This window comes from Rhinoderma darwinii, chromosome 13 (assembly GCF_050947455.1).
Source record: "Rhinoderma darwinii isolate aRhiDar2 chromosome 13, aRhiDar2.hap1, whole genome shotgun sequence".
In the NCBI taxonomy this organism is placed as follows: Eukaryota; Metazoa; Chordata; class Amphibia; order Anura; family Rhinodermatidae; genus Rhinoderma; species Rhinoderma darwinii.
In genome coordinates this window covers 16,814,847-16,840,642 of record NC_134699.1, presented here as the reverse complement: position 1 = coordinate 16,840,642, position 25,796 = coordinate 16,814,847, and the positions used below count along the sequence as shown (strand labels likewise).

Below are 25,796 nucleotides of genomic sequence, written 5' to 3'. Positions count from 1 at the left end.
TTTGTCCAGGATTAGAAAAACTTGGCTGCTTTCTTTCAGAGAAGGCATCACACCTGTCCGTGGGTTGTGTCTTGTTTTGCAGTGCAGTGTTATTAAAGTGAATGGGCATAAGCTGCAATACCACACACGACCTGTGGACAGATGTGGTGCTGTTTTTGGAAGAAAGCAGCCATGTTTTTCTAATTCCGTACAATCCCTTTAATTATAACAGGAAATTCAGAGCGCTGTATCAGAAAAATGGGAGCGCTAATCACTAAAGATATATTAACAAAATTGTGCTCAAAGTTGGACATTCACTTTAAATGCACCAGTGACAAAACCAATACCAGCTACAATTTTTTTTAGTGCTGCAATGTTTTGGATTTTAGCAGAATAGAAAGCCCCATAAAGCCCGGTGTGAACATTCCCGCAGTTTTGCTTGCTTGGCCGTTTCCATAAGTCTCAGACGTAGATAGAAAGTCACACACATGCTGCTGGATGCAGAGGTGAAGATCCCAGTAGCCCAATAAGCCTATACATTATATGGTTCCCGGTCACATCCCATATAAATAACCACACACACCAAGCAGATTGTGAGTATTTATTTCATCCTCACTGTACAAAAATAAATAAAAACAGTTAGACAAGAGCTGGAAGTTGTCACCTCCATACCCTGCATTAGTGTCATTCATACACAAACTACACAACGACTTCATGTAAACCGGGAGGCGCTACAAGTGAGAATCCCACACCCGCACACATGTACTCCGTCATGTTCATGCCTAAACACCTGCACAGGAACATGCGTACCCTGCGTACATGTGGGGGCTGGGATTGGCGGTCATGCACTCAGTCACACAAATACATATTTATATACATGTAATTATATTACACAGGCAGATGCCAGGTAACATGCCAGTTCACAGTCTGCCCACATAAACCATATATACCCATCAGAGGTCGCCATGTAACAGCCACCTATCAGCAGTAATTCCAGTGCACATTATGAGAGCTGTATAGGACCACATTTGGTACAGTGTTCCAGCAGGGGGATGCCTGGAGTTCCAGGCCAGTGATATGACACATGGTCACAAATATTAATGCATCCACAGTGCCATCATCCACTGTATACACGGTAGGCATGAGTGGGCTCTAGTATAGCAGGTTCTCAATACAATCACATAATGGAGATTTGTGTCAAATCTAAAGAGCCAGGAACCTCAGCAGTGCTCTCGGGATAATAAAGAGTATCAACTTTCCTTGGATTTGGCAGCACTAAAATAATGCAAACGTGGGCAGTGTCTGACTGTGGTAACTTGTACCCACCAGAGAAAACTATTCTGAGGGTCAGGGTAGATGCCGGGGCCCACTGGCTTGGGTTGGCCCATGCCAATCTGAATCAACATGCTCTACACTGGTTAAGCCAAGGGTCAGATAGACAAGAGGCCCACTATGACTTGATGCCCATGGACCCACACATACCTGGAGCCCGTCCTCTAACCATGCAGAACAAGTATATGCAGCAAGTGAACAACCCGAGCAGAAAGTGACCAGCGCTACTGCCAGCTTTAAATGGGTTGTCCTCTGCCGGACCAGAGGGGCTCTATTGCGGCTGGCCCTTTATGTCAGAGCCTGGGGCTGGCGATTGGTAGGATGCATAAACATACAGTAACATATATATATATCCCTGCACTACTGACTGACAACAGAACTCGCGTTACTGCCAATAAGGTCTGTATACATGGATCCCAAACCTCCCCATGCCGTACTGGCCAACATTGACCAGTGACCATTTATTGCATTACTCAGCAGGCAGATACACGGTTTTCATATGGGAGGACACATGAAAACCTATAACTGTACAACCCCAGTGTATATTCCTGGATTAGGAACCTGCATCCTAACAGCAAAGAAAAATACATGAAATTACAAGTTAGCACAACTTTTCTCTAACACTGTACTTGTAACATAAAATGGGAAACCTCTCCCTGTTTGCTCATCTCAACAAGTGTGAACACAAGGAGTTAATGGCACATGTATAAAGTATAGATCAATCCCTCAAAGCGATCCAGACGCGATACCCAAAAGTGCCTCATTTTCCAGGTCACGTGGGATCGAGGCAAGTTTATGGAACTATCCGGAAAGTGACCATCATTAAATGTCCATGGCTGTGTCTGGTATTTAAGCAAAACGAGCTGCAATACCAGAGACAACCTGTTTATAAGAGTGGCGCTTTTTATAGGAAAAGAGGCAGACTGTTGTGGTTTTAGTATAAAACCCCTTTAAACCTTACGTGTAGATCTAGTTGACTGTTCGTCTGCATGGTACCAGCTTTAGTCTTCATACATTACAGGACGGTCCATCATTTGGCTGTTCCAGTAAAGGCTAATGTTAAGCAAACCCTCAAACTACTGATAAAGACACTCGACAAGTTTTACCGATTCACAGTTGTCTACATCATTTCCCACCAACCTGTTCTTATTGAGTTACATATATTTGGGGTTTGCTCAAGTAGTAACAGAAGAAGATAGGCAGGGCTATACCTGCACATAGAGGCGCAGCCTAGCCACATAATAGCAGAAATGATGGAAATATCTAAATAAAATGCTACCTCTTAGAAGTATGGAGCAAATATACTTGAAGACATGGCCCAGGAAAGTCGCTCTACCAGCCAACCTGAGCCATTTCACAGTGATAAAATTATATTTCAGCTTCTTTAGATGAAGTCAGTTCACATTCCAGGGATATAGAGAGTTTAGCACGTCCATTATGTTCAGAACCGGTCACCCAAGGCTTGTGACATCATTATCCTGTACAGACTTCTTGTAGAACATGTCAGGCTAGATCCAGAGTGTGTAACATTGCGCTACTACACAACTCCGGCATACAAAGCAGAGGCAGACAATGTGTGCTCAACCGATTAAAAATACAGCCTTTAAAAACGTACAAGGCAACAGTGACATCACATGGTGCCTATTACATCACCAACACCCATGTTTTACAAGATGGATCTTGGATCGATCAAAAACATGGTGGTCACATCCTTAAAGGGGCTTTCCAGGGTTAAGAAAATATGGCTGCTGTATTCCAAAAACCCTGCCTCGCCCGTCCATGGGTTGTGTATGGTATTGCAGTTGAGCCCCATTTACTTCAATTGAGCTTAGCTGCAATACCAGACTCAACCCCTGGACAGATGTGGCACTATTTCTGGAATAAAGCAGCTATGTTTGCCGAATCTTGGACAGCCCCCATGGATTTCCAGCGATTGCAAAACTACAACTTACAGCGGCTGTCAGGGCATGCTGGGAGTTTTAGTTTTTCAACGGCTGGAGACCACTGAAACTTCAATAGTAAAGGCTGGAAAAAAAACACATGTAAACAGTGGGACAGACCCATCTTCTCCTCATTCTGGAACAATTACGTCTCACATTTATCTGCCGACTTATTCCCAGGATCATAAACGTGTCTTGGCACAATCGCCAGTTACTTTCATCTCCCAATACAACAATAGCTAAAGCCATATTTCTAAATGACATAGAAAGTACACAGATGTGCAAACCCAGTCCGTCAGTTCCTGGAACCAATTGTGCACATGGCAGAATACGGATGCATCGAGAGGACTTGGTGTAGGGTTTCTAGGTATCGTTCTGTCTCCGGCCTTGCGGTCTTACTTTTGTGAGTGTAACCATTTACAGTCCCTTCTGTGACCTAAATAGTTCTTGTAAGAGATCATGTTAATCCTGCCCTGCACGGCATTATGGATGTGAAAAACTGGGTCTGGAGTTTTCATGCCAGTGACTTGGTGAATACGAACAGGTTCATTAAAAGGTGAGACAGTAACCCCCGAAGGACAGATAGTCCGTAATATCTGGGGGCAATTGTATCTTGTTGTACCTCTATTCAACCAGCAATGCTAATCTATCTTCCTGATCAAAGACCTGCAGAGCATTGCAGCCCTGATAGAGCAGACCATTGCAATGTGTAGACCGATTCCTGCTCAAGACCTGTTAAGCAATAACACGATATAACAAGCTCTTCTAGTACGGACCTAAAAAAAAAACACTTGACCGCCATCATTCACATGGCAATGCCCTTTTCGGACTTTCCTTCGATATACAAAACAAAGAAAAATCAGACTCCAACAAGCACGATGTGATCCACGCAGCCAATCCTCCATCTCCACCAGTCCTTGTAGTTCACCGATCCAATCCAATCAACAGCTGCTTCTTCTCTTCTTGTCCACCTTCAGCTTTAAGGTCAGCAAAGATCTGAGTGAAATACTGGGCGTCAGCATTGATGCGCAACATCTTTGGGCTCATAAGTCCAATGACGGAGAGGCAGCGGTCCCAAAAGGCCTCCTTTGAGCTTTCTACAAGGAAAGGCTTGAGTGGGTAGGAAATCTCGTTGCCCATGTAAGAATACGACAGATATACGCAAGTTAACAAAGAGGCCTGAAGTTCTTGCTCGCTGCTCAACTCCGAAGATATGACATCTCGACAAAGCATGTAAAGAAAGACCACATTGGCTGGGGTGATGAAGCCCTGATCCTGCCACCCTTGGAGAAGAAGAGATCTGTCAACACTTCTTAGCCACAGGACGGGTTCTGTAGGGGAAAGATGCTTGAGTTTGTAACACCTTCGACACAGGAAGTCCCCTAAACATCTCAGCAGCTCGCTGGTGGACGCCTGCACCACCACCCGTTTGGGAGACGAGTGCACTTGCTGCTGTTGAACAGACTTGTCACCAGTGGATACTGAGTCTTTAGTAATTGAATCTTTAGAGTCTTGTGCAAAGCTCGATATATTCGAGGGGGACAAAGACTTCTTTAGATTCTCACTGTTGAGATGAGTAACATTATTCTGGTAACTGCCGTTGGTCTGACCCTTTTTCGGCTGTCTCTTCTTGGAAGAGACGGCAACAAGTCTCTTCCAGGGCAAGACGGAGATAAAAGAATGTCTCTTCAGAGATTTTCCATTCTTGCTGTTCTGGACGGCAGTATAATGGGCCACACTTGAGGAGCTCCCTTCAAAGAGCCCTGCCTTGCGGTAACTTGGGGATACAGAGAGGACAGTCCCCATGATTGTTCAGTCAGGTGTGCGGCCCTGGTCAAAGATGATCCTATACGATATTCAAGTCAAGTTTCAGATATCATTTCATCTCTTTTCTGATGAAATTACGATGCCTGGAAAAGAACACAAAACAAAATGTTTTTGACAAACCAAAACATATTGAAGACCCAAAAATTCTGTATAGGAATAAAATCAGAGATAAGAAAACACTTTCCCGTGCATTAGGGGTTATGACGGCCCTTAGAGACTAAGTGGGTCACAAAAGAATTTAGTAGGTCTTTCATTGGGCTGTCTTTTATTAATTGAACAGAATTGTGGCCGTTTCACAGGAGAACTGACGAAAACCCATGCAAAACAGGGAGAACACACAAACACCATCACCATGCAGATGTTGTCAATGGTTGGAAAAAACTAATTTTTATATTTATATTTATTTATTATCCCTGTTGTGCATTAGTCCCTATGTTGAGTCCTCTGCATTCCTATGTATGTGCGAATCAGTGAGACTGAACTTGTTCCTGTCTTAGAAGTGAAATTAACAATGAGTCAGTTGCAAATTGCCGCCGTCTGCATTGTCCCATTTACACGTTTGTAATCCAACTGCATCTGATTTGGGCGCAGTTGACGGTTCCATATTTATAGCTGCCAGAAGTTGGATGGAAAATGTATATTCACTCCCGCATAGATAATAATCAGTTATCTTCTCCTTAACCAGATAGGGAAAACCCTGCTCCTAACAATGTAGAAATATGTGAGCACACCGCTCTTAATATAGACTGGAAAAGGATCAATTATTAACAAGGCAATTAAAGCAAACGATCATTATTTTCATTTGCATAAAGTTCTTGTGATGTTGTAGCCAATGGTGGCAAAGTATTCACAGCTGTTCGCAACACAGGGTTGAATATTACGCAATACGCTCAACTGCTGGACAAAGACATCATCTCAGAAGAGGAAGAGACAACCTAAAACAATGGTGGCCATCTCCTCGCTCTGGACCATCAACTGCAAAAAAAAGGAGCAGCTCAAGTGCAGGATGTGACCAAATGAATGATCTCCCGATAGGTCATAGATACGTGTGAGAGCCACATTGGTGAAGTCTGAATTCGGGCCACCACCATTCCCAGGAATGGAGTCTCTATAGAGAGATTTGACACTACTGGAAATCTGATATATTAGAACCAAAAGGGCCATCGAAATTAAGGAGTTTGCTTAGAATTATGGGTCCGATTTCAAGATGGATTGCACCAGCGTCAGACTAGGATATGATTCTGGGGGCCCATCCACCATCTTTACGGAATATGTCACATCCACTTGTTATCATTGTAGACACAGGACATCTGGTCAATAAGGTCAAATAGGTTATTTGTGAATCACCCATAACAAATAGACTTTAGTGGCAAGTGCTTGGCTACCAAGTGAGCTCCAAATGGGGTTGTCTTCTGCGGGACCTTTTTGGACCCATTATTGGGTAATAGTCTGGGCCCACCAGAGGATCTTTTGGTGGGCCAGTCCAATCCTAACTGCATCAATCCAAGCAGGTCACAAGTAGCGTATATTCTATACTGGATTTCGTCCATTTTACACTGACCAGTGATCGGACGAACGAGCGTTCCCAATCATTGTCCTGTCTAAACAGGACATCAATCTGTTGACAAACAACTGAAGGCTCGTTCGTTGGCTGATCTGAACTTTTGCGCACGCTGGACTTTATGTATGTCCGCCTCGCCTCCATCATTAATAGTTCTAGTAGAGATCATGATCTAGTGGTTGGGGTACAAATTACAAAACACAACTGGGTATGGACCATGGAGTAGCAAGTGATTAAATTTTTTATTTTGGGGGGGTGAATGGTTTTCTACGAAACTGGGGTGATCGCGAGATAGTGGCTACCGCTAGAAATAGGATTCTATGCAAATTTAATCATGCACATAAATGTATTACGGTTCTGTACAAACTTCTAGTCGTACGGAGCAGTAATACAGCATAAATAGAAGTGTATGGGGGCCATACTGTACCTCCAGGTTGATACAGATGATTCCCTTCTGATCACTCGAGTTCTGTAGGACATGCCTTCTGAAATGTCAGGAGTGATGGCCGGGAAGCATCAATAATATATGGAGAGGAGAAGATCTCCGGAGGCACAACATGGCGGCACACAGATTGCATATGACTCTATAGTAAATATCCACAGGAACGACCTCTGCCTCTGTGCACACAGCTCTGGAGAGTTCAGGACAACTTATTCAACATCCATAGCTACAACCGGGCACGGTCTGCAGGAGAGGTGGTGTTGTCATGGAAAGCGGCGTCACCTGTGTTTTCTCTACTTCCCTGTCATTTCCATTTCAGCCAATATTAGCTAAACCAGTTTAACCTCCCGGAATGAGCCGTCATGTGAATCACAGAAGAGTGCACAATAAATATATCTTCTCCCCCACCCCACACAACCCTTCAATCTTCACTAACCCAGGCGGCCTTATTCTCAAATAATAGGGTAAAGGTGAGTGCTTATTTTTAGGTCTTAAAATCACAACATATTCCACAGTCCTGTATACAAGTCACTCCCAACCAGCGTCAGACTGCGGCTACACATGCCCAACAGGACGAGATGATCCGGAGGGACCCTCCATCTATACAGAACATGTGAACATCCACTTTTATTTCCATCGTAATCTTTGTTGTCACCATTGTACACACAGGACATATCAATAATATCTAATAGGTTAATTGTGAATCATCCCATACAGGGCCGGCTCCAGGTTTATGTGGGCCATTGGGTGACACAGACTTAGTGGGACCCTTTGTGGGGGAACTTACAGAGTCAGTGAAACGGCAGAAAACTTCCATATGGGGGCACAAATTGATGTTAAGCCCCCAGTTTCTGCCCCCATTTATTCAGTTCCCTCTAGATGGTGCCACACAGATTTCCTCATAAGTACTGCCACACAGCCCCCCTCCCTGTTGCTAGTGCCATTGGGGCTCCCTCTAGGAGTAGAATCCCCAGCCAGAGCGTTGCCGACGTCACTGTCCATTTATGTGTAGTGATGTCAGGGGTTTCTCCAGGAGCGGAATCCCCGGCCAGAGCGTCGCCCATGTTCTGGTCGGGGATTCCGCTAAAAGAGGAGCCCCTGACGTCACTGTTCAAATATGAACAGTGACATCGGGGGCACCTCCAGGAGAGGAATCCATGGCCAGAGCGTAGTCATTGCTCTGGCCAGGGATTCCGCTTCAGGAGGAGTCCCTGATGTCACTGTCCATATATGGATAGTAAAGATCACATCTGTGGCACGCTGGTGGTCTGGGTGCTCTGAGTAGGGTTCCCCCCTTTCTGTATTTAGAAGGTAAACTCAAGCACTCCTCAGGTAAATATGCAGAAAATAGATTTAATTAGAATGAGGCAATATACAGAGAGAAGTCACGTTTCGGCCACAATCCAGACCTTGTCAAACTCTGCAAATAGATGCAGAAACAAAAATGTACATTAAAGTAAACATAAAATTATTAATCACATGTAGAGCGGTCATATAAGGAGAACATGAAAGACCTTTACATAGCAATATATGTACGATATGCAATCGAAGGAAGAAACCATGAATGAAAAAGGAACAAACCTGTGGGCCACTTGTGGTCCTATAGAGAACTAATCTATGATCTAAATATATAGTGGAGAATGCACAAAAGTCGTCATATACTTGGGAATAACAGTGGATATTTGAGGAAAGTAAACGTAGGGCATGTTCAGCAGTCTCCCTTATGGTATAGATATATATGCATATCAGGAATGTTAAGGAGAAAATATAGAGCAATGTATACAGTAAAGTAGTACGTTTTGGCGTATATAGAACAGTCCAGACGGAGCACAAGGACTTCAGAACACTGGATTTGTGAATAGAAAATGTTAATATATTTTCTCAGTATTTCAGGATCCTCCACAGTTGGAGCATGATTGTACTCCCCTATTGCCGCCGGTCAATAGACATATCGCTGGGGAATAGGGTAACTGGTACCATGGGTATGCGCATCCTAAAGAATAATGGATGTGCACCTTAAATAGGGCATGGAATTGGCGCCACAAAGCTGTAACATCCTCTACAGTTACGTGGGCGTCACATGTGAAGTGACAGCAGTGTTTAGTCTGTGGAGACTATGGTGGATAAAGCGCCGGCCAGAGGTTCTCGCACACGGAGCCACGTCTGTGTTAGGGGATCTAAGTATTAGCGCATGCGTGGAGCGGAGTAAAGAATATGTCAGAGTGTATGAAGAACTGGGTCCTAGAGAGCGGAAATCAAGTGATGTATTATACTGAAGGTAAAAACGGGTAAGTGTATGGATATGTGGTGTTTAGCAGCGAGAAGATAAGCCCTGAACGGATATGGAATATAGGGAAAGTAACTTGGTTTCAACTGTGTTTTGATTGAAAATTTTTCAAAAATATACATATAACTTAGAGCAGCATGAAGGGCCATGCAATTCACATAGTAAGACAGTAACTTTCAATAGACAGACAAAACATCTGGGAAAAAACACAGGGGTTTAAGGGGGTGAGGGATAGTCGGAGCTCCACCTACAACCTAATCTTGAGATCCCTGTATCCAATACTTGTCCCACGGGTCCCACACCACTTTGAACCTGTCCAGTTCATTGTCAATAGAGGCCGTCATATGCTCCATTGTACGTATTTCCCGAATTCTAGTTACTAAGTCGATGTGGGAGGGAGGGGTTGTCTGTCTCCATTTCCACGCTATCAACGTCTTAGCGGCTGTGAGAAAGTGTCGAAAGAGTCGAGCTGGTGATTTCCCCAAAGACCTAGGGGGAACATTCAGGAGGTAATGAAGAGGATCTAAGGGAATATCCTGCTGCAACACCGCCAATGCCAAGTTCTTAACTTCCAACCAATACTGTTGTACCAGTGAACAGCTCCAGAAAATATGGAACAGATCACCTCTCTGACCTCTACAACGCCAGCAATCCGACGGAATACCCGGATTGAAGCTATGCAGAAAGGCAGGGGTGTGGTACCAAAACATAAGGATTTTATATTGGTTTTCCTTATATGCAGTGCAGATGGAGGTTTTAGCTGCTTGCGACCAAATAATCTGCCACAATGAGAGAGGGATGGATTTATTCAGTAAGGCCTCCCACTTCAACATGTATCTATGCCCAGGCGGAGGGGAACCCTCCGGGGATAGCAATAATGCATAAATGGCTGAGATAAGCCCCCTAGTGGTGGTAGCATACCGACATAACCTTTCGAAGCTTGTAGGTGCAGTAACCCGCGTGGATCTAAAAGTTTGCTGCATGTAATGTCTGACCTGAAGATAGTGAAAGAACGCAGCGGAGGGAATATTATGATGTTTTTGAAAGTATGAAAACGGGTGAAGCTCTTGCGTGTGGGGATCAACCATATCAGCCAGGTGAAATACCTCAATTCCCGTCCACAAATCGGACTATTCGGGAGGTAGTGCCCACCGGAATAGTGGGAGTACCGAAGTCAAGGGCGGGCAACCCGACGCCAAATGAAAGCGGTTTTTACAGGTTTCCCACACCTCCCTTTGAAATCTCATGGGACCCAATAAAGATGCAGTCGGCATTACCAGTGGGTCGCCCCATAACAGGGAGTTTGGGTGGACCGGGGCCATCCATAGCTTCTCTATTTCGGTCCATTTATTGTACGCCCTTAAAGACACCCAGCTGGGTATGCGACGGAGGTGTGCCGCCCAGTAGTACTTCACCACATCAGGGACAGATAGCCCACCCGCAGATCGACCCGATAATAAAACCGATTTCGGAATTCGATGTCTGACGGAGTGCCATATGAACCTGAGGATAGAAGACTGCATGGCCCGCAATTCCTTCATAGGTACTGCTACCGGCAAAGTCTCAAAGTAGTACAGTAATTTAGGGAGCAAGGTCATTTTGACCGCTGCTATGCGCCCAAAAAATGACATGGGAAGAGGATCCCACCTGGCCATTAGCTGACGTAGCTCTACAAAACAGAGAGGGGAAATTAGCCTTGTAAACCGACATATAGGAGGGAGTGAGTTGAACTCCTAAGTAAGTCAGGGAGGTTTCCTTCCAGTTGTAGGTGTAGTTGTGTTTGAGTAGCTGGAGCTCCTGGTGTGGGACATTAAGAGGAAGCGCTTCCGTTTTAGATGTATTAGTTTTATACCCCGACAGCCTCCCATACCTACGGAGAACTGTAGTAAGGTTAGGGAGGGAGGTATGAGGTTTAGTGATAGTCAAGAGGACGTCATCTGCAAACAGGGAAACCTTAAACTCTTTATCTTGTATCTGGACCCCCACTATATCACTGGATTTCCGTATTTGAGCTGCTAAAGGTTCAATGCATAGCACAAATAAAAGTGGGGATAGGGGACACCCCTGATGTGTACCATTCCAGATTTGAAACGGAGGGGAGGTGGAGTGTGGGAGTTTAATTGCCGCTGTCGGTTTGGAGTAGAGACCACGCAGTGCTGTCAAATAAGGGCCCGAAATCCCAAATGAATTTAGAGTTTCGAACATAAATGGCCATCCCAAGCGGTCAAACGCCTTCTCTGCATCTAGACTAAGAAGGATCGCCGATTCCTTTTGCTTTTGGAGGGCATCAATGAGGTCAGGGAAAGTAACTTGTATACCCACCTATACTGTATCAGGGAAAATTTGCAAAAAAGGAGACCAATGGTATCATTGAGAGGCAGCAGTAGGGACCATGTACATTTTAGCGAGCCGGACTAGAAAAAAATAGAGAGATATTAGAATCCAGTTATCACAAGAAACTGTAAATATCATAGTCCCGATTGAGACCACGTGGTGTGAGGCATTGTAGTTTATGTATCCAACAGGCTTCTCTTTTTCTAGTATTTGGATCCTATTCCCTCCCCTTCTCTGTTTTGGTTTATGTTCAAGGACGTGAAATTTGAGTTGCGAGATATTGGGCTTAGCTTGATGAAAGCGGTAGGGAATGGGTAACAGTACATTTTGGCAACGTATGGTAGATTTATGTTTACCAATTCGATCACTGATTGTTTGGGTAGTTTCCCCTACGTATCCAAGGCCACATGGGCATTTTATGAGGTAAACCACATATTTGGAATTGCATGTAAAAGAAGTCCCTAATGGGGAACGTCTTCCCTGTGTGAGGGTGATGTATCTTATCACCTTTAAGGATGTCCGAGCATTGTGCACAGTGTAGACACGGGAATGTACCTTTTTTTAGGGGTTCTTAAAAAGAGTTGTCTTTGTATCCTTATCTGGGATCCCTCATCAGCCTTCACTAGTTTATCCTGGAGGTTCCTAGGTCTACGGTTACATGGGAGAATCGGGCATTGAAATTCTTCTATTGTAGGATATGCTTTAGAGAGGATGTTCCAGTGTCTCCTGATGATATTTTGTAACTTATTTGCCACTGGATGGTACGTGTGGACAAAGGGTATTCTCTTGCCTATTTGGCGTCTTGCCTGTGATCTCGGCTGTAGGTTATTCTTTATTATAGATTGAGGATAACCTCTCGACATGAATTTCCCTGCCATTTCTTCATGTCTAGCGTTCTCTATGGGGGCATTCTCAACGATTTTATCAAATTGGGAGCGAGGGAGTGATTTTTTTGGTGGTCATGGGGTGACAGCTACTGAAATGTAATAGACTGTTTCGATCAGTCTCTTTCCTGAAGAGATCTGAGGAGAGGGTACCTCCTGTGTATTTCTGAATCTTAGTGTCCAGATAGCTGATAGAATGTAAATCCTGATGTGGTGTAAATTGTAGTTCTGGAAAGATCAAATTTAGATACACGTGAAATGTGTTGAGGGAGTCCAATGTGCCACCCCATATGCAAAATATATAGTCAATGTATCTCTTCCAGACAATGGAGTGGTTGATGGAGAGGGTGTGTATACACATATGTCTCTTCAAAGTCAGCCATATAGCAGTTTGCATATGGTGGGGCAACATTGGACCCCATTGCAATGCCTCGTTTCTGTAGGTAAAAGTCATCATGGAACATGAAGAAATTGGATGTCAATACGAGTTTAAGTAGATTCATGTAAAATTCAATTAACTCAGGGGCAATTTCTGAGGTCGACATTAATTTTTTAACAGCTACAATACCCTTCTCGTGTTTTATGGATGTATAAAGACTGGTCACATCCCAAGTAACCACAATACAATCCTCTGGTAGGGTCATAGATGTTCTGTTAGTTTGTAAGAATTCAGTGGTATCTAGCAGTTAAGATTTGGTTCTCTTCACGAGGGGGGTAAGTACTTTCTCTAGTAGGATAGAGAGGGGTGACAGAATAGAGTCCGTGGATGCCACTATGGGTCTACCTGGTGGATTGTCCAGTCTCTTATATACCTTGGGTAGTACATAAAAGACCGGAGTGAAAGGATGTGGATTAGTGAGAAATGTTGAAAAGGAAGTATCTATAATACCACTCTTGAGGTAGGGCGCTAGAGTAGTACGTATATCTAGGGCGATCTTAAATGTGGGATCCTGTTCCAACCTCTTATGGACAAGTGTATCTTGGAGTTGGCGATAAATTTCTCTGATGTAAATCGGACCTGTCCATAATGACCACTGCACCCCCCTTGTCTGCTGGTTTTATCATCTATCAGGTAGTCTAGTGCCTGTCTATCTAGGTAATTGGAGGGGTATCTATATGTACCTCTAGAGATCTCGTCTTTAAACTCTCCTACACCCAGCTCGACTAATTGGACAAAGGTTTCTATAGCAGGCGTATTTTTAGGTGGAATGAAGGTTCTTTTTTTTGTATAGACGCAGTGTTTTCAGGTCCACCAATGAGTTGGAAGCCCTGACAATCCCGATGTCTCAAGATATAGAATCTTGGAAATGTACTTGGAGTCTGACACTTCTGAAAAATTTCTGGAGGTCCATGTCCATCCCGAAGGTGTCATATTGGTACGAGGGACAATAGGACAAGCCCTTCTGAGGGAGTGACATCTGTGCAGGGCTCAAAGTCTTGGAGGAAATTTTAATTACCAACTCTGTTCCTACCTGTGATCTCTTCATTACCATCTGATGACTTGAGCCTGTGACATTGGCCGTCCCTCCTCGTCCTCTGCTTCCCCTTCTTGGATGCGGATCTAAAAAATGGCTGGGATTGTAACTTGGGCCTTCCGTTTCTGATCCAGATCTGGAGGAATCCCTGTAAGATGAACGATTCCGGTTGAAACGATTAGCGTAGGAATCTCTCCATTTGTAGACTCGATTGTATTTGTAGTCTTCGGTATCCCGGAGGAATTTCTTTCTTTTGGAGTTCTCAACCTCTCTGCGATGCTGGGCGAGTTGAGATGATATTCTGTCCTGGGAGTTCTGTAAAGGCTTCTGGAGTTAAGGTGTCTTTCAATTGTTGCTCTGCTGTTTTAATATATTCTTTGATCTCGGATTTATGTAAATGAGAGATTATTAAAGTCATCAAGTCAAAAGAACATTTGTTTAGAATCTGTTTGAATTGCTCACTGTATTCCTCGTCTTCGCTGAAGATGGTCGGGCGTGTGGACATGCGTAATCCACGTGGAATCTGTTGGACTCGAGTATTCAGCAGTTGTGGCACAGTGTAACTACCAATTAACCAAACGCCTCAATTCCCTTTCCAGGTCACGAGATTTAACTTCAGATGGTGCGGTCTGTAAGAATTTGCTTGATAAACTCACTCGGGATATGATTGAATTAATTTCTTTCTGATTATAGGAAAAGGTAAAAGGTTGCAGGTGCGCAGCAGAAAGGGTTGTACAGTAAAGATCACATCTGTGGCACTCTGCTGGTGGTCTGGGTGCTCTGAGTAGGGTTCCCACCCTTTCTGTATTTAGAAGGTAATGTACAATGCTCGAACATCCTTAAGGATACATCACCCTCACACAGGGAAGACGTTCCTCATTAGGGACTTCTTTTACATACAATTCCAAATATGTCATTTACCTCATAAAATGCCCATGTGGCCTTGGATACGTAGGGGAAACTACCCAATCGGTGATCAAATTGGTAAACATAAACCTACCATACGTTGCCAAAATTTGCTGTTGCCCATTCCCTACCGCTTTCATCAAGCGAAGCCCAATATCTCGCAACTCAAATTTCAGGTCCTTGAACAAAAACCAAAACCAGAGAAGGGGAGGGAATAGGATCCAAATACTAAAAAAAGAGAAGCCTATTGCATCCATAATCTACAATGCCTCACACCACGTGGTCTCAATCGGGACTATGATATTTACCGTTTCTTGTGATCCCTGGATTCTAATATCTCTCTAATTTTTTCCTCCTCCGGCTCCCTAAAATGTACCTGGTCCCTACTGCCGCCTCTCAATGCTACCGTAGGTCTCCTTTTTTGCAAATTTTCCCTGATACAGTATAGGTTGGTATACAAGTTACTTTCCCTATATTCCATATCCGTTCAGGGCTTATCTTTTCGCTGCTAAACACCACATATCCATACACTTACCCGTTTTTACCTTCAGTATAATACATCACTTGATTTCCGCTCTCTAGGACCCAGTTCTTCATACACTCTGACATATTCTTTACTCCGCTCCACGCATGCGCTAATACTTAGATCCCCTAACACAGACGTGGCTCCGTGTGCGAGAACCTCTGGCCGGCGCTTTATCCACCATAGTCTCCACAGACTAAACACTGCTGTCACTTCACATGTGACGCCCACGTAGCTGTACAGGATGTTACAGCTTTGTGGCGCCAATTCCATGCCCTATTTAAAGTACACATCCATTATACTTTAGGATGCGCATACCCATGGTACCAGTTACCCTATTCCCCAGCGATATGTCTATTGACTGGCGGCAATAGGGGAGTACAATCATGCTCCAACTGTGGAGGATCCTGAAATACTGAGAAAATATATTGTTTAACATTTTCGATTTACAAATCCAGTGTTCTGAAGTCCTTGTGCTCCGTCTGGACTGTTCTATATACGCCAAAACGTACTACTTTACTGTATACATTGCTCTATATTTTCTCCTTAACATTCCAGATATGCATATATATCTATACCATAAGGGAGACTGCTGAACATGTCCTACGTTTTGTTTTCCTCAAATATCCACTGTTATTCCCAAGTATATGACGACTTTTGTGCATTCTCCACTATATATTTATATCATAGATTAGTTCTCTATAGGACCACAAGTGGCCCACAGGTTTGTTCCTTTTTCATTCATGGTTTCTTCCTTCGATTGCATATCGTACATATATTGCTATGTAAAGGTCTTTCATGTTCTCCTTATATGACCGCTCTACATGTGATTAATAATTTTATGTTTACTTTAATGTACATTTTTGTTTCTGCATCTATTTGCAGAGTTTGACAAGGTCTGGATTGTGGCCGAAACGTGACTTCTCTCTGTATATTGCCTCATTCTAATTACATCTATTTTCTGCATATTTACCTGAGGAGTGCTTGAGTTTACCTTCTAAATACAGAAAGGGGGGAACCCTACTCATAGCACCCAGACCACCAGCAGAGTGCCACAGATGTGATCTTTACTATCCATATATGGACAGTGACATCAGGGACTCCTCCTGAAGCGGAATCCCCGGCAAGAGTGTCGGCAACGGTCTGGCCGGGGATTCCACTCCTGGAGGAGCTATGACGGCAGAGTCCGCACCCGAAGGCCGAGTGGGCCCCCCCTAGGGTAGTGGCCCCGGGCTCGGACACCGGCCCTGATCCCATAAGAACTAGATCCTAGAGACAAGTGACTGTCTCCAAAGTCATCTCCATATGGGTTGTCTTCTGCTGGACCAATGGGGCTCGTTTTTTTGTCAGAGCTTGAGACTACTGGAGGAACATTTGATGGTTAAGTCCTACCCTGCCCCCAATAGTTCCGGTCACTAGTGCAGCTCTTGATCTAATCCCCCCCCCCCCTCACACATTAAAGGGGGTTTCCAATCAGGGACATTTATAACTTATCCACAGGATGAGTCATAAACGTCCGATAGTTGCAGGTCCCACTTATCTCTAGAACAGGGCCCCTTAAACCCCGTTCTAGCTTTCTGTGTTTGCGCTGCCACTTGTGATTTCCGACCATATAAGAAAACAGCATTGCCTGCTGAGCTACGCGGTTTCCGTAAGTCCCATAGAAGGAGATGACAGTTATGGAAACCGCGTAGCTCAGCGAGTTAGGCTATGTTCACACGGGGTATTTTGCCGAGTTTTTTGACGCGGAAACCGCGTCGCAAAACTCGGCAGAAACGGCCCGAGAACGCCTCCCATTGATTTCAATGGGAGGCGTCGGCGTCTTTTTCCCGCGAGCAGTAAAACTGCCTCGCGGGAAAAAGAAGCGACATGCCCTATCTTCGGGCGCTTCCGCCTCCGACCTCCCATTGACTTCAATGGGAGGCAGGAGAAAGCGTATTTCTCGCTGTTTTATGCCCGCGGCGCTCAATGGCCGCGGGCGAAAAACGGCGCGATAATTGCCGCGAAAATCGGCGTGCAGGGAGAGGAATATCTGCCTCAAAGTTCCAAACGGAATTTTGAGGCAGATATTCCTCCCCCAAAATACTCAGTGTGAACATAGCCTTACGCTGTTTTCTTCTTGTATTGTCGGAAATCACAAGCATCAGCGGGAACACAGGGTTTCGGGGGCCTCGTTCTGGAGATAGGTGCGGGTACCAGAGGAGGGACCCGCATCTGACATATCCTGTGGAAATGTCATAAATGTCCCTCATAGGAAAACCCCTTTAAGGATAATTTCATTAGAAGCCACGTGAAGTGTGGGAAGAATATCAACTCCAAAACAGATGTCGCCCTGGTCAGACTCGAACCCATGAGCCCAAACGAACAATACTAACTACAGAGCCACCCTGCTGCTGGACACACCAGCTCCACCAGCGTCAAAGGGCCTGAAATTGTGCTTCCTTAGGACTGGGCATTTCTGGACTGATTACATGGCATATATTAGGGTAAGGGCAACATTGACATGGCCGGAAACCACACTGTTCTGCGTGGTTTTCTAATCGATTGTTAATGGCCACACGGCGTTGCAAGTAAAACTGCCGTTTACCTGCAAAATCGTTCGGTCATAAGGGTCTATTTATTAGGCTATGTTCACACGCAGAATAAAAAACAGCTGAAAATGACGGAACGGTTTTCAGAGAAAACAGCCTCGGATTTTCAGCCGTTTTTTAAGCTGAAAACGTGTTTTTATGGCGTTTTTTGACCCGGTCTATCGACACAATAAAAAACAGCTCAAAAACCGGCTGAAGAAGTGACACGCCCCTTTTTATGCGTATTTTTTTTTTTACATGCGTTTTGTCTGAACGAAATGCCGTTTTTTCCCATTGATTTCAATGGGCAGATGTTTGTAGGCGTTTAGCTTTTCGCTTTTTCAGGCGTAATTCGAGGCGTTTACAGGTTGTCAAGGATTGGAAAAAGATGGCTGCTTTTTTCCAAAAACAACGCCACACTTGTTCATGGATTGTGCCTGGTTTTGCAGCTCATCTTCATTAAAGTAAATAGAGACAAGATGCAATACCACACACAACCCGTGGACAGGTGTGGCGCTGTTTTTGGAAGAGAGCAGCCATGTTTTTTTTAATCCTGAACAACCAATCTAATGGCTGCACAAATCTGCAGATAAACAATAGTTTTACCTGAAACAATAGATTTAAAAACCGCGGAAACAAGTAAGTGAGATGAGTCCACGCCGCCCCGCGTGGCCTTACACAGTATTTCAGGAATATTAAGTGAGCAACATATAATAACCACGGATTGTTAGGGGTTACTCTAAGATCCTATTCACACACCAGTGTATGGAAATATCCTGGAACTAGAGGGTTAAATACAGACACCAGTAGGGATCAATGTGCCTGGACTGTGCATTGCACATTAGCTTGTGTATTTTCTCCCATATCACAGATACAAATACGGACATAAAACCGCTCCATTGACAAACATTAGTTGTGTATTCCAGACCTTCCACATTACGTAACTAATGCACTAGTATGAACGAGGCCGAACCGCTTGTGTGTATACAGGAGAAAATACAGACAAAGGGAACCATAGGAGCCACCATCACAGTGGTCAGTATGGCTTTAAGAAAACTAAAATAACAATGGCCAACGGCGAGGGTTTAAAAGCCGCCGATGAGAAACGCAGACAATGCCGGAGTGATGTTGTGGAATGGACGGGATATGTAGATTCATTCACAGCAATAATTCAGCCAGGGGCACCAGCTGCCATGACAGCTCTGGACTGGCAGCACATCATGGGAAGCAGAGCGGTGGGTGGGGGATGATGGATAAATGACAGATTGCACGGAAAGGGAGAAGACATAGCGGCCGGCTGAGCAGATATTGATGAGCTATGAAGGCATTAGAGGAGGGGGTGGCGGTGCCATCATGGATTATGTTTATAGTAATATTAGTTGTGATGGCAGAGGAGATCAATGAAGGCTCGGGAATGCATGTACAGCGACACAAAGACAATATTCATGCAATCACATGACCGTGGTCATACACAGAGGGGTTAATAATAAAGCCGGACATACATAGCATGCGAAAACATAATCGGAGCATCTACGGAGGAGGAGGATTTGGTTCCGTCCAGGTCAGGAATTTCCCACTTGTGGCAATGGGAATTTTAAACTCAGATGGGAAATTGTTCTGATCATTGAAAAAAAAAAAAAATCCAATTGCAAGTGTGCGGCTGACAGACAAACAATAGCATATTCAACCTGGGCTTTCCAAATGACCAGGACATTGAGTGTGTGAGAGTGTGTGTGTGTATATATATATATATATATACACACACACACACACACACACACATATATATACAGAATAATACCATTGTTCATCTACGCTGGTCTAAGCCTCATTCATAGCCCTATAGATCTCCAGCTATAGACACGTGTGAAGGATTTGTCCCTACATTGCTCAGCATACACAGAAGCAGAGATTTTACCTTACTGACACCCATTGCTCAGCACACACAGAAGCAGAGATCTTACCTTACTGACACCCATTGCTCAGCATACACAGAAGCAGAGATCTTACCTTACTGACACCCATTGCTCAGCACACACAGAAGCAGAGATCTTACCTTACGGACACCCATTGCTCAGCATACACAGAAGCAGAGATCTTACCTTACTGACACCAATTGCTCAGCACACACAGAAGCAGAGATCTTACCTTACTGACACCAATTGCTCAGCACACACAGAAGCAGAGATCTTACCTTACTGACACCCATTGCTCAGCACACACAGCCTGGTAAACATCAGCAATTACAGGAACCTCATCATTATGGGGTGTCTATTGTTCCTCCCTCCTTGCAGCGGTTCTTTGGCATTTTACAATTAATTATATGAAGGGAGGGGGGTGGGGACTCCAGTAAAGGCCCCCAGGAAATCACAAGAGCTTTTTGTACACATAGAATGTCAATGAATTACCACCATTAGCCCCTGAACACCTACCTCTGATGCCCCGGGGTCTTGCCAAGGTGCTGCAGGTGCCAGGTTTGGCCCGGATTGCCGTGCCCACAAGATTAACCTATATAATGGATAGGTTTTTGGAGGGCAGTCGGTTCTGACCTGCTCCGGGCTTTCATCCATACAGGTTCTGTTGGGATCTAATCACGGATTGCCGCATGTTCAGACGGGCAGGTTGATGATAATTGCAGCCGGCTGGTTCTGATTGCTGCCGGTTTTCATTCAGGGAACGTTCTGCTCCTTTAGATCCTTTAAAGCCTGAATCAGCGGAGACCTCCGACTATTCAGTGTCCCGGACAGCGGTGCGCGGACTGCTTCGCCTTCATGTGTGAACGATCCCTTGTATATTTGCACAGTGCATGCCCTGCCGCAGAGGCCCAGTGCCCATGTTATTGCCCGGTGTATGGCACTGATACTACACACAGGCTGAGCTCCCCCGGCAGGACTGTATGCAGCCAGCATCTGCGAGTGACTGACATTGAGCACAAGCTTCTGCTCCTCCCAGGAAACAGCTGCACTTCCAGCACAGCCCATCGCCCGCTCCAGCCTCATTCATCCCTTTCTTCATCACGCACACGGGGTTATAGGGGAAATTCGAGTTCTGAGGCCTAAACGACTAGCCCAGGAGCTCCCATAATATTCACAATCAGGTTATAGGAAGGGTCTATTCACATGCGGCAGATTTGCTGCAGACATTTCTGAGACTGAAGATCCGTTTAATCTATGTGACTGGGGTTGTTTCTGCAGCATGTGCATGGAGTCCTGCAAACCGCATTTATATGAATGGAACAGGCGCAGAAATGTCTGCAAGAAATTAGAGATTGCACAACTAGAGACCTGCGTGCAGTTTAGGGCCTGTTCACACCAGCGTTCGTTGTCCCTCCGTTGAGGCGTTCCTGCTGAAATCTTCTTGTCTGGCATTTACCACTGATCTCACCCCTTAACATAAACATTTTGGGGAATACAAAAAGATAAGTCAAAAACATTCCCGATAATGAAGTCAGCAACCATACATATAACTGTCAGCGGATGCCATACAAAACGATAAGCACTACTACGGGCTCATGCACATGGCCTGCCGTATTACCTCCTACAGGATGCAGATACAGTTGAATCCAATGCTGAAGCAGGGTACTGTCAGCTCCCTGCTTCAGCATTTACTGTGTGACGTATAATTATACTGTAGGAGGGCAGTATACTGTGTGGGGACATCTATAGGGGAACAGCTATTTGGCATTATACTGTGTGGAGGCACTATGGGCTATTATACAGTGTGGTGGCAGCTACAGTGGCGTAATAACATGTGTGTGTGGGGGGTTCTATGGGGGCATTATACAGTAGGGAGGCACTATGGGCTATTATACAGTGTGGGGGCAGCTATGGAGGCATTATACCATGTGTGTGGGGTGGGGGGGGGGTGTCTATGGGGGCATTATACAGTGGGGAGCATGATAATGTGTAGGCTGAATCGGGTGTGTATGGGCAGTGATTGGGCAGGATTAGAGGCGTGGCTTAAAAGGAAAAAAATGTGTCTCCATCTTTCAAATATCGCGAAGAGAAGGTAAGATACCATATCCAAAAAACCGCATGTGTTCTTTCTGCCCGAGGTTTTACGTACACCGCGATGTCTGAATGCATCATAAGGATCCATGCACATGGCGGTATAGCAGATCCGCTGTACAGAATCCATAATCGCAGCTTTGCCGTCTGCAAGGACCCTAAGGCCAGGATCACAAACAGTTTTGATGCAGTTTTTGGCTCAGGTTTTTTGAGCCAAACACAAAAGTAGATACAAAAGAGAGAGGAGGCTGCAGTCATATCTTTATACCTTCTGTTCCTTATGGATCCCCTTCTGACTTTGGCTTAAAATACAGAGCCAAAAAAACTGCATCAAAACGGTGTGTGATCATGGCCCAACACTAAATGCTTAAGGGCATGTGCACACGATGAGAGGCTTTTACGGCTGAAATGACAGCCTGTTTTCAGAAGAAAACAGCTGCCTCGTTTCACACGTAAATGCTCCTCCTCGCATTATGCGAGGCGTCTGTGACGCTCGTATATCTTGAGCTGCTCTTCATTGAGTTCAATGAAGAACGGCTCAAATTACGTTGCAAAGAGGTGTCCTGCACTTCTTTGCCGAGGCAGTCAATTTACGCGTCGTCGTTTGACAGCTGTCAAACGACGCGTAAATTACAGGTTGTCTGCACAGTACGTCGGCAAACCCATTCAAATGAATGGGCAGATGTTTGCCGACGTATTGCAGCCCTATTTTCAGACGTAAAACGAGGCATAATACGCTTCGTTTACGTCTGAAAATAGGTCGTGTGAACCCAGCCTAAAGGTATGTTCACACGAGGGCGTCCGTTACGGCTGAAATTACAGGGATGTTTCAGCCTGAAAACATCCCCGTAATTTCAGCCGTACCGGCATGTGCAGGCGCTTGAACGCCGCGTCAATTACGGCCGTAATTAGCGCTGCTATTCATTGGAGTCAATGAATAACGGCTCTAATTACGGCCAAAGAAGTGACAGGTCACTTCTTTGACGCGGGCGTCTATTTACGCGCCGTCTTTTGACAGCGGCGCGTAAATATACGCCTCGTGTGAACAGACAAACGTCTGCCCATTGCTTTCAATGGGCAGATGTTTGTCAGCGCTATTGAGGCGCTATTTTCGGGCGTAATTCGGGGCAAAAACGCCCGATTTACGTCTGTAAATAGGCCGTGTGAACATACCCTAAGGGTGGATTTGGACAAAGGCTCTTCTGGCTGGTAATGAACGTCCCTGTCCCCCTCATTCACATGCACATATGGTGACTCATGAAAATCTTTATAGAGTGGGGGTCTCATGGGAAAAAGGACACAGCCCGGGGGGGGGGTGCAGTTTGCTACTATGTGGTGTACTGAGCACTGATACATGAACTGCACGACAGCAGGTCCCTTATTTGAGGGCAAATTATCCATCATGGAGTTAAATTCAGTGTAAAACAAAAAGCCTGAGGCCCCATTCACACGACCGTATATTTAATCCCTAACTACGGCCACATTCATTTCTATCGGCCACGGACACCTTTCAGGATTTTTACCGATTGATGTCCGTGCTGAAAAATTATAGAACGTGTCCTATTCTTGTCCGTCATTACGGCACGGACTCTCCCATAGAAGTCTATGAAAGCTTCCGTAAATATGGACGGCTACTGATGTGCATCCGTAAACCGTCCGTATTTACTGTTGATGACATCATTTGCAGCCTCCCTTTTTTTTTTTTATGGATCCGTATTTACGGACAGATGAAAATACGGTCGTGTGCATGGGGCCTTAGGGTTGATGCACTCGGCCATGTTACAGATTTATAATACAGCAGCCATAGAAAACACCGGGCCCGTACTATACCTCTATGTCCCAGCACATGCCGCACAGGAAGGGCTTGTCCACACACCACAGAATTGCTGACATTTCTGCAGCAATTCCGTTGAAAGTAACCCTTTCCGCTGCAGAAAAAGTGCACCATTTCCTGTGGTTTTCACTGCAGAAACCGTTGCGTATTTTGCTGCGTATTCCTCAATGCTAGGTGATGACCACAAGTCAATTTCTGGTCGGAATTTTTACGCAGCGTGTGGATGACATTTGCTGCTACTGTATTCTGCTGCGTTTTTTCTGTCCGCAATTCCGCTACGTATGGGCGAGCCCCAATACAGAACCAGTGAGTCCACGTGCCGCCATACAGGCTCCATACATGCCACGTGCTAGGGTTGGAGTAACAGTGTATTTCTCTGATGCTGGCTCTGGTTATTTATATACAGATGGACAGGATATTATTTACGGGAATACATCCTGACAGGAGACGATGATTTTCCTTTCCTTCCTGTTTATAGTAAATCGTAATAATATAGATAAAAATACAGATCGAGTTGTGATCTTTTTGTTCATGTGATCAGGTCACACATGAACCAGGACGAGGTTTCCCATCATCTAATGACTCACAAAACAGAAAAAGCAAAAAGATTAAATATAACAAGCATCGCGCTCACGTGGGAAGATATAACGCGGCCCCCGGCCCTCAGACAGGGGAAAAAACGTAAATTCCCCATGAGAAAATACAGGAAAACAGACTTTCAGGTGGCAGAACAGGTCCGACCAGTTCTCTTCAGGGTAAACCGTTCACATGACATATGGTTGTGAACCCGAAGAACCAACACAGGTATCCAGACAAATATAACCACCTTCCTACCTCTGCTTGCTGTGTTCTGCCCATAAAACCTTTCACTTGTGTGTGAATTTTGGTCAGTAATACGGCGCGCATTACATTAAGGGAGTCAGTGCAGTTTTGTGCAGATGTCGTGTTATGCTCCGTGTTTCGAAGAAGCATTCAAAATGCATGCTGGGAAATCTCAATGCAAAATATGTGAACCCCTCCACAGAATAACACTGCCTCCTTATTCTACACTTCCAGGGGACTTTAGGCTGCTACAGCAGAACCCATCCCCCACTCTTCTGTCTACTTTGGAGACCAAGCAAGCGAAGCGCGTCCCATTGAGAAATGAAGAGGGATCATTTTGCGATGAAGCCGTTTTCCATTTTGTGTCCATGTAACGAGACGGTTTTGGCTAATAAACAGTCCAGCGATTGACCCAAGTCAATGATTCGGGACGTATTTATCAAGTTGATACATCTGTTTCTGGAAAAGCTGGGTGGCAACTAATACAAAGATCATCACCCAGCTTTCCTAGAGTCCCAAATAGAACAGTTGCAGCAGAGGCTAGGAAAGCTGAGTGACAACCCCATGTGAAAAGACATTAGTTGTCACCCAAGTTTCTCAGAAACAGAAAAAATACTCAAATAACTGAATACATTTTCAACCAGATGACATCACAAGGACTAATATTCGCTGGCGATTTATGTTTAAGGTTAAATGTTCTTTATCGTTGTGTCCAGCACGAACCTCCGTATTAAGTTTAGTGGCTTTACCTTCACTGTACAAACATTTTCAATGTAATAAATAAAACTCCATGTTTTTATTACAGACTGGTGTTATAATTGAAGCATGCGCTGGGTGTAAGGCCTCATGCACACTGCGGGCGGTTATACGGAGGCACACAGTCCCTGCAGCTTCATACAACATAGTAAGTGCCCCTGATGTTGCTCCATAAGCAGCCATACTTCAGATATATTCTTCCCTTGTGTCCAATGTAAATGGGCACAATTTTAAAAACATATCAAAGTGGTAGCAGACCACAGCACCCCTAGTGTATATATCTATATAGTACAGCTCCTTACAACTCATAGGTTCTA

The 25,796-nt window shown here is 44.8% G+C and overlaps 1 protein-coding gene across 1 annotated transcript; it reads right to left on the bottom strand.

Annotated features, from left to right (window-relative positions):
• Positions 1–566: 566 nt before the first annotated feature.
• CDK5R1 (cyclin dependent kinase 5 regulatory subunit 1) lies at positions 567–21,021 on the bottom strand. Its single transcript, XM_075846847.1, has 2 exons — positions 20,493–21,021; positions 567–5,161 (listed from the first exon to the last, which is right to left on the bottom strand). Exon 2 carries the CDS (start codon positions 5,055–5,057, stop codon positions 4,176–4,178), a length of 882 nt encoding a protein of 293 aa, XP_075702962.1. The 5' UTR covers positions 5,058–5,161; positions 20,493–21,021; the 3' UTR covers positions 567–4,175.
• Between the last annotated feature and the right edge of the window lie 4,775 nt (positions 21,022–25,796).

Bases quoted from the DNA above. Each gene is read 5' to 3' on its own strand.
- CDK5R1 (XM_075846847.1), bottom strand. From the start codon at position 5,057: ATGGGGACTGTCCTCTCTGTATCCCCAAGTTACCGCAAGGCAGGGCTC.